Source organism: Nicotiana attenuata, chromosome 3, assembly GCF_001879085.1.
Source record: "Nicotiana attenuata strain UT chromosome 3, NIATTr2, whole genome shotgun sequence".
Taxonomy (NCBI): Eukaryota; Viridiplantae; Streptophyta; class Magnoliopsida; order Solanales; family Solanaceae; genus Nicotiana; species Nicotiana attenuata.
The window spans coordinates 52756713-52772188 of record NC_031991.1 but is presented as its reverse complement, the minus strand read 5'-3'; the positions used below and the strand labels follow the sequence as shown (position 1 = coordinate 52772188).

General features: G+C 35.8%; 2 protein-coding genes across 2 annotated transcripts; both read right to left on the bottom strand.

Annotated features, from left to right (window-relative positions):
• LOC109223767 lies at positions 1000-5489 on the bottom strand. The gene is made up of 3 exons (XM_019388186.1): positions 3856-5489; positions 2947-3371; positions 1000-1723 (listed from the first exon to the last, which is right to left on the bottom strand). The coding sequence occupies exons 1-3, from the start codon at positions 4625-4627 to the stop codon at positions 1043-1045; spliced, it is 1878 nt and encodes a 625-aa protein (XP_019243731.1). The 5' UTR covers positions 4628-5489; the 3' UTR covers positions 1000-1042.
• On the bottom strand, positions 8918-14650 carry LOC109223766 (ATP synthase subunit gamma, mitochondrial-like). The gene is made up of 9 exons (XM_019388185.1): positions 14373-14650; positions 13556-13599; positions 13280-13432; positions 12330-12443; positions 12122-12249; positions 10457-10579; positions 10250-10369; positions 9901-10022; positions 8918-9443 (listed from the first exon to the last, which is right to left on the bottom strand). The coding sequence occupies exons 1-9, from the start codon at positions 14471-14473 to the stop codon at positions 9374-9376; spliced, it is 975 nt and encodes a 324-aa protein (XP_019243730.1). The 5' UTR covers positions 14474-14650; the 3' UTR covers positions 8918-9373.

Below are 15476 nucleotides of genomic sequence, written 5' to 3'. Positions count from 1 at the left end.
ATCCGATCCGATCCGAAATCCGAAATTGAATGGATCGGTTCAGATTTCGGATATCCGATCCAAATGAACAGCCCTAGTTACTAAGCCCTAACCTAAGTTGCTCCGACATGGCAGTTTAGATGTTGTACCCGTGTCGACACGACACTAGTATGAGTGTGGGTATGGGATCCGTACTGGATTTGGTCAAATAATTTTGGATACATTGACCACATCAGACAGAAAAATTCGAGGCGAGATACAATTTGATTCCCGAAATTAGAACTAAAACTAGAGTAAATCAAAAGAAAATAGCATACCTTATCTAGGAAATTAATCATTTACTTATCTACAATTTGACAATAAAAATATTCATACTTTACAAGCTAAGTATTCCACACAATTTCTCATAATTTAGAGATATTTTTATATTTTTATTTTTTTGAATTATTTTTAGCCGGATCCCTCCACCCGTATCCATACTAGGATCCATATCCCCGAATCTTAGAATTTACATCTCGAAGGATCCGACATCTAGATCCGCACCCGTGTCCGAGCAACTTAGGCCCTAACTTAAGGCGCAAGATAAATCATAATCAGTAAATTTTAACAACTTCATCCTCTTTTTAATTTTTTTAATTGTGCCTAACAACCTTGGAAGGTTTTTGTACTAAACTTTATTACTAATAATATTAGGTTCTTTTTTACCATAGTCCCTACCCCCCCCCCCCCCAACCACCCACCACCATACACTTTAGGGGCAGAGGCATTTGGTATTTCAAGCTGATTAAGCTCAAACATTTTCTGCTAAAAAAGAACTAGTTATCTAGGATTTGGGGGTTTGAAAAAGGTTCATATTTGAGAATACAGGCAAATTGACTTATAAGTTGTCAATTAACTGGAAAAATCCTTGATAGGGAGCGCTTCCCCCCGAATAGGGCCCTACGCGGCGGGAATCCGGATATAATCGAGCTCAAATGCAGGTACCGGACACCGGGTGGGAAACCAAAAAAAACAAAAAAATGCAAAAATCTTTTTTTCCTCTTTACTTTGTATTGGGAATATATCAATGTTCATTATCATCAAGTGAGAACAAAGCTCTCTGCACATTTAAAACTGCTGGAGAGCCTTTCCTGGCTTTCTCAACAATATGCCTAATTAATTTCTCCATCTCATCATCACCATCTTCACTTTCATCATTTATCCTACCATTTTCAATCCAGTCAAAGTCCCGTTCACGTGATCGCGAGTTTTCTTGGTGGTTGCTGTCCTTAACCCCTGATGCAACAGCAACATCCTCTTCCTCTGACTCATTTAACCTCGTGAAATCGTCAAAAGCCTCGTTATATGCATCTAAAGCTTCCCCGGATAAATTGATTACCACGGGCTGGTCTGCTGGACGTTGTTCAACTTTAGTTACAGGACTACCATGGGTGGAAGAAGAACCCCCTTCACTGTTTGAGGAATCCCTCCAAGAACTTACAAGTTCTGCTTCCATATACCGAACTTTCCTTTCACTGTTCTGAAGTGCCATCTCAAGCTCCTTGAGGCGTTCTTCTAATTGTGATTGAAGGACTTCATGCAGCCGTAAGCTCAGCTCTCTTGGCGAGACAGCATAGTCAACAGGATGAGGGGTCGAGGTTGCGCTACCGTCCTGATCTGCATAAGGTTGACCTTTGGCTTGTGTACTAAAGAGTTCAGCTCTAAACTCCCCCTCGGCTAGATCTGGCACAAAGCCTGGATCAAGCTGCAAAAGATTGAACAATTATTAAAGCTTCTTTAAAATAGCAGACAACTGACTCTATACATGTATAGCTTAACATGGCAGGCATAGATTGTCTTCCGTTTTCTCTTCACCGAAGCAACCTATTGGAACCTGGCTTTAGTTGTTATGTGGTATAGCAATGAGAGTCATTTTCCTTTACTAGTGTATGTAAAAGGGTTGCACCAGTCATAACTTCTAAGTCTCTCTGAGAACTATCCTATGAATTCTTCAAACTATAACATAGATTCCTTCTAGAAACCAGATATGGATGATACTCTGATCCTACCAATCATAAATCCAATGGTTCTCCTAGTAAAGACATGAATACAGAACTTCTTCATTAGAGGATCGAAGGAAAAGGGCAACTTGATTAAGATTGAGATTGATGATACTTGCAAAAGCTAGAGATCATAGTGACTGATTAAAGACTGACAAGAAGCTAAACAAAAATCTGGAAAAGAGAACTTTAAAAAAATCTCCAACACAGAGAGAATGCAAACACAAGATACGCCTAAATTGCACACTAGATCACAAAGCTAACTGCCACAGCAAGCAAATTGAAGCACAAAAACCTATTCGCCGCAAACATCATGATGTGAAATTTTCTCAATCTTCTAAAGAAGAGCCCTCCTGACATTGTATAAGCTGAAAAAGTTGCCGGTCTATACTATCCAGATCAAGAAGATAGCAAGAAAGGAAAAAGATGGGCAAACCTGAAGAAAGAAGAAGGATATAATGTCTAAGAAACCACAAATATATTTTCATAAAGTTCAATAAAGATATTAGATCTGATGATATGACTTATAAATGTAAGGTACACATCCTACTAATAGCAGTATTAGAGACTAAAGAGCTCAGCAACAATATGCAACATAACCACCAGAAATCAATAAGCACTAGAGAGATCCTCCTGAATAGTTATTTCTAATGGCAAGAACTGATGGAAGTACCTATCTTTAAGCTTATCTATTACCAACCATAAGCTCTAGCGCTTCCTTGAAAAAACACAAATTCATAAGCTGTCAAAGTTAACCAGTTGTCGATCTTGCACCAAAATGCTTATGTGCATATAATGCCTAAATTAACTTCTCTAATAAGATAACTATATTTTCAAGAATGGAGTATCAAAGTAAGCAATTTGTGTTTTAGCTACGCGAAAAGAAAAAAAAAGGCATAGGGATGAATTAATCAGAAAGCATTCCTACCTCATCTAGTTCTGCAAGTTTCCCCTCCAACTTAGACGAGTTCATACTGAATTCTAACCTCTCCAGTTCAGCTTCAAGCTCTGCTTCAATTTTACTCATAGATTCTTCCTCTGTCTTCTGGCTTTGACAGTCTTCATCGTAATTTGTTGACGACTTATCCAACTTCCCTTTAGGGGAAGGTGCATGTAAAGCTTCATTGTTTGAAGAATCATGATGTCTATCTTGTGATTCACAATCTTCAGCAGCAAGCTCTTTCACAGTTAATGAATCTTTCATCTCAAGTTCCTCATGTAGATCTTGAACCAAATTCTCTGACTGTCTCAGCATCTCATTTAATTTATCCATTTCATTTCTATTTTTCCAGAAAGAAGATATTATGCCCACAGATATTCCAAGACAGAAAAGAAGCACACCATGAGATGATCCTGATTTCAAGACAACCATAAAATGGGGGATAATAGGAGCTGTTAATATTACTTACTAACAAGATAGAAGTTAGTATTCACTTATCGTGCCATTAGCAGGAAATTCATGAGCAGTTATGAGCTTCAAAAGTTTTAGTATCGCAAGTAGAAGTCTAAAGAAAGAAACAGACATGACTCCATTAAGGTACAAAACGACCATCTCTCTTACAAATTATTTTGTGTTCCATCAACTGTTGCAGGTAAACAGATAAATCATTCATGTGTTTCATTATGTGAAAATTGACTACCATTTTGCAAAGCTGTGCATTAGCATAATATCTTGATGGAAAATATTTGGGAGCTACATCCCATTTTTCTCTACTGGTTTTAAATTCTTTCAGAGAATGTTGCTAAGTGTCTAATATCTTGGAAAATAATATCTATCTATTTCATTAAATCTTACCATGGAAACCATTAAAATCAGACTTCAAACAGAAAAAATTACCTTGTAAACTTCCGCGTCTCTCATTGTTCATTTTAATGAAATCACTAAATCTTCCAGAATGATCCTTCACCTCGGCTTTTCCCGGGAGCTCCATGGATCCAACACTAGGTAGTTGAGGGACTCCAAATACAGTATTCAATTTTGAAAAGTTAACCTGCAGCTTATGATGTCCAGCGCCTCTTGAGGTACTCAAGGAGTTAGACGTACCTCTGCTTATAATTCTGCTTCCGTCGGTAACTAGAAATGGTCTCGCAGTTGGTGTCCATGGTGAAGAGTTTGAACTAAAAATATAGTCCTCAACTTCACCATGTTCCTCGTATAATTGAGCCATGAGACAACTTTCTAGAGAATTTAGAGGCTTTATTAGATGCCCAATTTTTCTTCTACTCCTAAGGCTGCTCTTTTTCCTCGCATTACCACCATAAGAAAAGGCCAATTCAGTCGTAGAAGGGGGAAGTAATGACTCATATCCCGGTTCATTAATGTCATCACATATGCTTCCACAAGACATCCCTCGGTTTTCACCAGCCAAATTGCTGGTGGAAGCCACTTCTGGATCATGACATTCGCCTAGTTTCTTTCTCGGTGTCTCTACAGGGGAGGAACAATTACTATCCAGGACTTGCTGCATACGCGGTAATGAGTCAGTTCTTAGAAAACTAGGAGACTTAAGAGATGATTCTGAAAATTCATGTCTGCTTTTTAAGAGATCCTTCCAATGCTGGGCAATATAACCAGCACCGGCAGCTGCAGCCACAACCCAAATATCCATGTTCACTGCAATTCCTCACAGCAGATAATACTAACCTAGTTCTGCAACCAAAATCTCCCTGTTGCAATCATCTAAGTAGCAGAGGCAAAACTTCTTAAATCCTAAAATTAAAAAAAAAAAGTGCCAATGACAAATCAAATTGGAAGGCACTAATCACAATTAACAGAAGTATCTCTTTGCCTTGATTCAATTCAGTTCTTGAGAAGCTATAGTCAAAAACCCTAATGCAAACTGGAAAGAAAAAGAGGAAAAAACTACCAAATGAGGAAAGATTACGCTTTTATCAAACAATAAATGCCCAAAAATAATTCTATTTTCTCAATTTTCTGAACCAAATACAACTTGTCAAACCTTAAGAACAATCAGAAGCCATGTTCAATAACCAAAAGAACAAGAACCTCAATCCCTTTAAAACATATGCAAAAACATCCTTTCTGCACCGCACGACGCATCAATAAAAAGAAATAATCAAAATTTTCCCCGGAAAAATCCAATAAAAAATAGCAAGAATCTAAAGGCTACTCGTTTGAAAGGCGCAGGTAAAGTGCAAAATCCCACCAATAAAAATCAACCAATTTTCACCAAACAACTACACCCAACTCAGCCACCGGGTATATAAAGTACAGTAAAAAGGGAGTGATGAATATAAATAAGAAAAAAATAATCTTGAAAAGGATTCTGGGTCTGTTTAAGATAGAGAAAAAGAAAAGAGTGATTTTTTTTTCACAGGTTGGTGTGAAAAGGGTCATTTGGTTGGAGATTTGGGTCCTCATTTTGCCCCATTATCTACACAGAAAGGCGCAGATTTTTACACTAAAGAAATATTGGGAGAAATTTTATATGGTTTTACACTTTTACTAGTCTTTATTTTTTCCTTAAAACCAACCGGTACTGAAATGATGTTTCTTTTATAGCCAAAATGGAGGGATGATAATTAAATTTCTATTTTCATCCTTTTTGGACTTTTCTTTTTGACAAATGAAAGATATATAAGTTGCAAGTTTGTATAATGTAATAGTAATGAGTATTAAATTATTGAAATTGATTATTCTTTAGTTTGAGATTTATCTTTTTTGCTCATATGTATAATAATGTCATTTTGTTTCACGCTATTATCGTGCACAATGTATAAATTTATTACGAGCTTATCTAGACTTTTGATAGTATTATCGTTCACATTTTTATCGTTTGACAGACAATTACATTATCAAAGACCTGATGTATTATGTTTAATACTAACAATGTCCTTATAGACATAATCTGATAGTTTGCCCTGTCATTGAGTTATCTCATGATGCAAATTCAAATTTTCGTATTTTCCCCCCATAATTTAATTATAAGGAGCGAAAAAAATAATTTTAGAACTCAACTAATGTCCATTTTTTGAAAACAAAACTTGTTCAACTCTTTAAAGATGGGATTATTAGATGTAATGTCACATTCTTGTAATTGTCAATCCAAAAGACCAGGTCTGTTTTTCATTTAATATTTAACTTTCAATTCTTTCAAGTTCAACTACAAGAAGAGTGTATATATAATAAACGTAAATCTTAATAAAATGAATAAAAATATGAAGAATGGACATGAGGAACGTGTGATAGGAATATATTTATATCAAGGCGATTTTCAAAGTAGCCAACGGCTAACTTCAGCTTATTTATTTGTTTTATGAAAGGGAGAGGGGATAAGGTGGTGGAATGGAGATCTCAACTTAATTGACAATTGTAGCCATGGTTTGTAATGGACCCTGCAGAAAATAAATAAGGGATTTTAATATAAATAGTCGGTCGAATTTACTGTTTACCTTTTTTTTAGTCAATTCACATAAATTATACAAACGCATTTAGGGAGCTTCAGTTCCGAACCTGAACATATGCCTAAGTCCAAGATCATCATACGAACCCGTAGGAATCATCAAATCTCTTATCCAAGGTCATTTACACACAAGTCAAACCTTGGTAAAATCTAACAACACCTTGTTTGATCGTGTGTTCTACTTGATTCTATGTTTTACTCAATTGATTAACAACGTGAGCACGATAAATTATGCAAGAGCTAATGTGAGTCTAGTAGTACATTATTTTGAACATGATGAACTAATCTTGAGATTGAAGCTATACTTGCCAGGGACGTAGTCACATGTATGTTATGAACACACATCCGTACTTGTTGTTGCTATTTAAGTTAATTTTTCAATAAATAAGGTCCTTGAATCATTTTAAAAATATATGATCCACCAACTTGATATAAAAGTGCATCCACAAATAGTTATCATGAGAACTACATTTCTCTTAAAGGGCACTAATGAGAGAAACCACATCAAATAAAGTGAACCCACAGGCCATAGCCACTACTGAAAATGATCACAAATTCATAATCATATTTTGCAATACTATCACACCACAACCAATACTAGCTGATCTAATCATGAACTTACGTGTTCAGCATAATTCAGTTTTTGAAGATCCAATTCTATATATATGTGAAAAAATAAGTATAAGAAAAATTACATATATTTGTCAGATCAACTTGCTCTTTCAAATGAGTATCTGCTATATGTCAAAAAACTGAATCTACCATTCACAATGAAAACTACAAATGATTTAAAATTTTGTAGTTGAATCGTGAGATAATTTGGGATATTGACATTTAAAGACAGACTAAAATAGTGAACTTCATTAGCAGTACAGATATAATTCCAAACCAGACAGTAATATGAGTGACCCTTAATTTTCTTCCTACCTCACATTTAAACTTCTCATTTATCATAAACCTAATTAAGGCTGAGGCACTTGCTTCCTATAAAAGGCACTTACTTCCTATAAATAATAGTAGGACCTAGTACTGCTTTCATGAAAATGATCGATTGTGGAATAGATTTCTTTTATTAAAAAAAGGAAATATAACAATTCTATTACTTCACTACTAAACTACATCAATTTGAAGATTTAATAGCCATCCATGTTTTGGTACGAAATATTGAAATGTATAAACATCTATTATTCACTTCAGCACAGCAAAACACTAATGAATTAGTGACAAACACTATAATAACGTTGTAAATATTAAAACATTCAAACAGAATAACATTCAGCGGTTTAACAAAAGAAAATACTAGCTTTGCGTAGGAATAAAAGAGAAAACATTTATTTATAATAACTTGGAATAGATTTCTGAGCCGAGAGATCTCTACCGTCATAAGGTAGGGGTAAGGTCTGCGTACACTTTACCTTCCCGGATCTTACTTGTGAGATTTTACTGGGCTTGTTGTTGTTGTAACTTTTGAATAGATTTGTGAATGTAAAAAGGAAAGATGAGATTTGTGAAGGAATATAGTATATTGACGAAGAAGAAAGTCCCTGCAAAGGTGGAGTTTCGAACATGTTGTCACGTTGTGGGGATCTCGTGGGTTGTAACGAACATATCAGGACAAGAAAGGACCATTACCATTCACTTCTATTTGCTAGCGACAATAACAATTCAGTTGATTCCATCTTGCATCAAAACAATACCAAGAGTTATTGTACCAGAGGAAAAAGAACAAGCAAGAATTGACCAATTGATTTCCTTGAGAGATAAAATATCAATGGCTAAGCTCCAACCTACTCAATGGGTTTGACATTTGCTGTCGAGAAATATGTGGATTATTTTTTCTATGCCTAGAGATTAGAGGAATGTAGAGTTGGTACACTTTCCACAGAGATACTATTTCCTACTACCAAAGCTAGAACATAGTAACTCACAAATTATAAAATAGTATCATTGTAGTCCGGCCCTTTCCCGGACCCCGCACATAGCGGGAGCTTAATGCACCGAACTGCCCTTTTTTTACCATTAGTTTTCACTAGATAAAACAGTTTTTTTATGGGAGCAAGCTAATGTGGCCGGCCTAAATATTTGACAAGTAAACCTCTTTAAACGTACTAACAGAGAAGCTTGCCTAGTTTAATGCCCAGATGTTTCCCCTGGCCGGCTTGCTGTTCCTTTGTCTAATAGTCACATAAGCTATGAGCAAATTGCAATTCCAACAAGTTCTATTTTGAACATAAAAAGTTGTCTGTTTTTTAAATTTGTTTCCATAAATAACATGAAAGATGTCATCGTCTTATTTAAGTAATGTTGCAGTTAGGACAAGTTCCAAGGGCAGTGTTTGACAAGAGAATACTCAATCCTAAATAGGTATATTGAATTACTGACATGAACTTACGCTTCTCAGAAAATTACAATCATCATGCACTTTCATTCTGAAGAAATTGGGTACCTTCGCAAGAGCACACCATAAACTACAAGTACATCATAACATTTGAAGCAATATTATTATATCATTTAACTGTATGGCTGTAAATGTTCCATAGCCCATTTTGAGGCTGATAGAACCAGATTACATTTAAAAACAGTCACAAAGTCCTTACACTGGACCAGAATAGCTCACAAAGTAGAAACTTGATGAAAGGGCAGATGTCAACTTACAAGCCAAAAACATGCACCAAGGCAAAGAGCTTTTCAAGAAAATTTTCTTGACCAAGTTATGGCAATTCAGGCTGTGCCACCCGGTACAAAGAATAAAAGGAAACAGATCATGACATTTGTGACTATTTTGCAACAGTGAAACCGATTTTCCCCAGAAATAAAAGTTAACCGGGAGATTATTCATAAATCAAAACTGATAATCATCCACCTCACGGTGCTAAAAAAGGCTATAGATTTTTTATTGTCTCCATCAGACAGAAGCAATAGCTGGTCCAATTAACCCTCCAGTGCTGATGCTCCTGATATGATCTCTATCAGTTCTGTGGTGATAGATGCTTGACGGGTTCTGTTTCACAGAAAAAAATATAAAAAAAGGCCAGTAAAAATGACAGACAAAAAAGAATCGATCAACCTTCTAAATTATATGTTATCCTCAAAAGTATACAAATGTCATCTGTTTAGATCATGATGTATCAGCAGCCACTTGTCACTATTAGTGGTGTATATAAAGCCAGTTAGTTAGCAAATCTGCAGTATGTTGGACATCAATTAAGGAAATATCAATTTATTTGTAGGTTCATAACTGCATACGTGTAGATAAGCATGTGCGCTAAGTAGAGAGCTTAGGGTACTTTTGAGGGGCTTTATTTATTTAACTTTTTTTTTCCGATAGAGCATCTGAAGTTATGTGTAGGCCAAGTTTGAGAGAGATAAACTGTCTCTTTCTGTTTGACTGTGTAAGCATGCCTGAGAGTTTGACGGTGCAAATACGTGTGTGATAGAGACAGGGTGAAGAGTAAGACCTGTTGTAAGTAAGAGTGAGACGATCAAGCATGTCACCAGCATTTCTGCTGGAGCTATCCATGGCAGACATTCTTGCTCCTTGCTCACTACAAGCGTTCTCTAGAACTGCATTGAACATAACCTGGAAAAGACATTTTGCAATTTATCCAATTTTAAGTACACACCAGTATCATATTCATCACCTTGAAAGAATCATTTTATTAGCGGTAAATATATCCATCAGAAACCACGGTCAAGACTTATTTATTCCCCCCCCCCCCCAAAAACCAGTACCACATTTATTTAGAAGCCGAGGAGAGCAAATAGCAAGCTTATAAGACGGCTCTAACACTAAAATGGCAAACTTACACATGAAAACTGAAATTCAGCTAGGTTCTGAAGAACTTCAGCCTTTGTCTCGGCACCTTCAACTTCATATGAATCCAACTCTCCAAGCTTTCCACCAGCTTCAGCCTCCCTCTCCACAACCTACATTAAACCACAAAAGACTTGTTCCAAGAAACAGATAAAATGAAAAGAAACATAGTGAACAACAAGACCTTCCAGTTTAGGCACCTCTGGAGATAGTACAGTGGACATTGTTGGCAAAAATGCGACAACTGACTGGAACTTATTATAAACAATCCTCAGTGCATCAAATTCTACATTCTTCAAGATGTCATCTGCAATCACAGAAACCTGCAAGAGAAATTACATATATCAGTAGAAGGAACAGTGTAAAGAAGTCAATACAAAACAGCTGTCGGTATATTATTTCAGTGCATACGTATTGCTTCCAATACTTATCAGGCACTATAAGATTTTCATTTAATTCACAAAGATTTGAAGTTGCAACATTGCAATCAAATTGTTTGCTTTACACATGTTTTTTGAGAAAAAGGTAAGTTTGTTTGCTTTACACATGTAAAACTCAACAAGAATTTAAATCAGCCAAAGTTGACATTCTGAAAAATGAAAATAAAGGCGAGTGAGACATAGCTTTCAATTGTCTACTTTCTCGGAAAAAAAATGCAAAATAAAAGATTATACCACAGATTCATGTACAGGTCAAAACCCCCCCCCCCCCCAAAAAAAAAAAAATAGGAGCCCTATACTACATGGACTTGATTAATGGTCTGGATTTAATTAAGTTGTGTGCAAGTATCTGATGCAGGTACATGTAGGGGTGTTCACGGTTCGGTTTGGTCGGTTTTTGATTAAAACCAAAACCAAACCAATTTAATCGGTTTTTAAAATTTTAAAACCAAAACCAAACCAAATTAAATACAAACCATCAGTTTGATTATTGTTGGTTTGGTTCGGTTTGGTTCGGTTTTTCGGTTCTTAGCAAGCTAATGATAAGTCGATAATATTAAAACAACGCTAGACAACAATCTGAAAATAATTGGCCAAATTTATGCTTTTTATATATTTCTTTGAGAACTGAAAGTTTATTTACATGTTTATATGAGAAGAATGAACAAAAAACAAACTAAAACTTTGCTTTCTCAAGCTTTAGCCATTGTTGTCTTGCAATTTGAATGTGCTTTCTTTACTCTTGTGGTGATTTTTTTTTTAACTCTTCTTTTAGGCAAAAGTATGTGCAAGAAAATTGGTCGAATCCTATTGTTTTGGGCTTAGGCAATCTTATAAGATATAACAGGATAAACCAAAATTCAAAATAACAATTAAAATTATTAACAAAAAGATATTATATTGTATATAAATAATTATTAAATTTTATATATAATTAATCGGTTTGGTTCGGTTTATTTTTCGGTTTTTTAAAATAGAACCAAAACCAAACCAAATATTATCGGTTTTTAAAATTTAAAACCAAAACCAGTCCAAATCAAAAAAAATATCGGTTTACTTAATCGGTTTGGTTCGGTTTTCGGTTTGGATCGGTTTTCCGTCAAACCGTGAACACCCCTAGGTACATGCAGTGTTCGTGAAGCATCCCATAAAGGCAAATGCAGTCCTATTTTAAATTATAATTCGGCCAGGTACAGTCTCTTTCTAATTTGCCTGCTTTTGAATCATCTACACAAAGTACCATCACCCATGTCATACCAGTTCGACAAGGATACGCTAAGCCAAATGAACAATCCATGTACCACAGGGTAAGCTACAGCAGCACCAACTTCAAGAAATAGTTGGCAAAAAGTAGGAAAATAAAAAGTGGGCATGCTTCACAGTTCACACAAGGTTGAAAATAAGGAAGATGTAACACATCATAACCTGTGTGTAGTTAAGGGGATTTTTCTGCAACTCAGTCATGATCAGCTCGATGTCCTTCTTCGAATCTCGCAACAGCTGAGCCTTAGCCTTTTCCCCCAAGACAACATACTTATTTTCCTTTTCAGGGCCTAGTAGTTGCAAACAAAGAAACATTAAACTAATTCCGGAAGAACAAATTTAGTCAATATAAAACAATTTTGCATTTTACCAGAATTCAACTTATGAATAGCCCTGCTTATCTTGACAGATGTAGAATTGATTCCACCACAAAGACCTTTGTCTGAGGAAATGGTAACTATAACATTCTTCTTGACATCAACACCTGAAGCAACAAATGTTAGATGTGTTATCAGCCGAAGATTTCTTGTTGACTGCTTAAAGTTGATGGCATCAAATTTATAAACTTTGGTGTAGTAAAATGTATCTCGGAAAGTCTCATCAACAAAATGCATTCAGGCTGCGGCAATACCCTTTCACAAAATGTTGATTTAGTTGTTGCATCAAAATGCACAAAACATTGATATTGGACCGCAAATCGACAGGCAGAGAGAGGGGCAATTTCCTATTATCCGTTTTCCCACATTCATGAAGTATCTCAGCACAAAATAATCTGAGGATAAACATTCTCATGGGTCCAGTGAACCCTGCTAGACAATCTCCAGGGTACTGATCTCCATGGTACTGAGCTTGCGCTTGAAAATGCACCAAATTATGACTTCCACCTCAATGGTTTTTTTCTTTTTATTTTATTATGACAGTGGTGTTCCGGCCAGCTTGCTCACACCCCGACTATTTCACTAGATACGTGCTGCCTTCCACCACAACAAGTACCGGGTAACTCTGCCTACCAAGGGTTAGGCATATGGGACTGAATCACCTAGTGTTTTTTCCTCTACTGGGATTTGAACCTGATACCTCATGGTTCTCCCCCCACTTTATTGATCACCAGGCCACACCCTTGGGTGCAGTTACACATTAGAATTAGTAAAGACTAATCCGAGAATCAAAAACAGACTAGATAAGCTAGTTAGAAATAGGCAGCAGATGAAAGGATGCATGAACAGTCCATAAGGTGATTCATCCCTACCCTTTCACCACTTTCTCCGCTAACTGATTCAAGAATTTAGTTAGATCCAGACAATTTAATCACGAACTTACTAGGAGTGTCACCAAGAAGAGCAGTAAATGGCTGCCATAGGCCACGTGAATTTTCAGTTTTAGTTTGAATAGCTCTCAGCTTTGAAGCAGCAACCATCTTCATAGCCTTTGTAATCTTCTGGATATTTTTAACACTCTTCATCCGGTTTCTGACTGCACAAGGGAATGTCCAATGTACTTAATGTAGCCAACCAGAAAGTTGGTAGAGAAGTTAACGAGAACATAGGAGAGGCCAAGGAAATTAGCGTGCATCAAAGGATTACGGCCAAAACTTACCAACTTGAGTTGAAATACATCGAACTCCTGACGAGACTGGTTCCCTGCAAATAAATATAGGTCATAAAAGTGAAATGCTATGAAACAAAACAGGATAATTTGTTTTTTCCCCTGAAACAGAAGAGAATAATTTTGATTGAAAGAAAAAATGTGGAAAATAATACTTATATCATTTTAAGCTAAGGTGCTGAGCATGAGCCTGTTATAGAAGCAGAAAGGGAGATCATCACTCTCTTGTTGATATAAAAAGGCACACTTAAACATAATTCATGTCAGTGCAGCAACCTCGCATAATCCATCCAAAAAAAAAATTACAATTACTAGATATTATTTGAACTTCATCAATTTCTCCCATTTTCATTTTTATTTTTAAGAATGAGAACTTAATCAGTTTCTACAATTCTTTTCTTTGCAACTTCCGTTCCAAAAATCTCTTAAAATTCTGTACCTTTCTCAAGTTCCAAATCAACTATTTAAGCTCAGGCAATGTCAATTACAATTCTCTATAAAGTCAAAGTTAAAGGTAACCTTTTTCCTTCTGACCAAATAACTACTATATTCTTAAATCTCGAAAAAAAAAAGGGGGATATCCAATTACGATAAATATATGATCACCAACAAATCTAAATCCAGTGAACTTCATACAAGCTTTGCCAGCATAAAAATTAATTTTTAGGATTTTGTTAATAGAAGTGCTCTAGTGTACAATAACAGATATGCATAAGAAAATAAAAAATTGAGCCATTACTGTCTACAGATATTTATATATACAATAAAAAAATGATTAAAAAAGCAGTAGTAGAGGAAGAAAACTAACTGGGAAGGAATTAGGGAAGAACGAAGAGCATTGGTCGGGTTGGGAGAAATGAGAGGTGTGGCGAAACGCCTTCCCTCACGCCTCAATGCAGCCATCGCCATTTTTTGATTCGATTCGATCTGATCGGTATCTTCCTCCTCTCCTGCTTATCCTTACGCGGATCAACAATTTGCGCTCTAGGGTTTACAGCCTTCGCTTGAAATGTCAGCTGAGCTACAGTGATGGGTCCGAGTCCGCTGGGTGAGTGCACATTTTCCATAAAACCAATGTTTTAAGGCTGCTTTGATACGGTGTCGTAAGATGTTCCGCTGTTACGCTAACGGTTTTATGGCCAAATGGGTCAAAGCCCGGTTCAGCTTGATCAACCCTTTTGCTTCCGGAATTTTTACATTCCTATACACCATATGAATCTATATTACCTTCCCTACTCAAGTTTTACTATAATTACATTTTATAAATCCAATTACTGTTTATGTACATTTTAAGGAAATTAATGATAATAATTAGTGTCCTAAAATTACTCTAACATATCTTCCACTCCCCACGTTTCTCTTTCCACATCTCACCCCCCTCCCCACGTATCTTGCACAAGAGAGCAGCAATTCCACCATTGACAACCAGTAAAATGCTTTGAAGTTTTGAATTCGAATTTGAATTTTCAAAAAATATTGTTTGTTTGGATTGGATTGTTGCAAAGAATTGAGAATGCTCTTTATGTCTCTCTCTATCTCTCAATCCCAAATTTCAGTAATGTAAAGCAAAGGAAAAGAGAGCAGCAATTCCACCATTGATAGCTATTAAAAAGATTTGAAGCTTTGAATTCGAATTTAGGTTTTCAAAAATCATTATTTGTTTGGATTGGGTGTTGTTACAAATAATTGACAATATGGTTTGGAGTTTATATCTCAATTTTGAGAGTTTTTGGTGAATATTACTTGGTTTTGGCTGAATTTCAGATTAAAACTCGAAGAAGAAGAAGAAGAAGAAGAAGAAGAAGAAGAAGAAGACATGACATACATTATACTGCAGAAATTGTAGTAAAATTGTAGAAAATTTGTATTCTGTTGTTTATATACTTTTATTTATTTAACTATTGTATGAAAG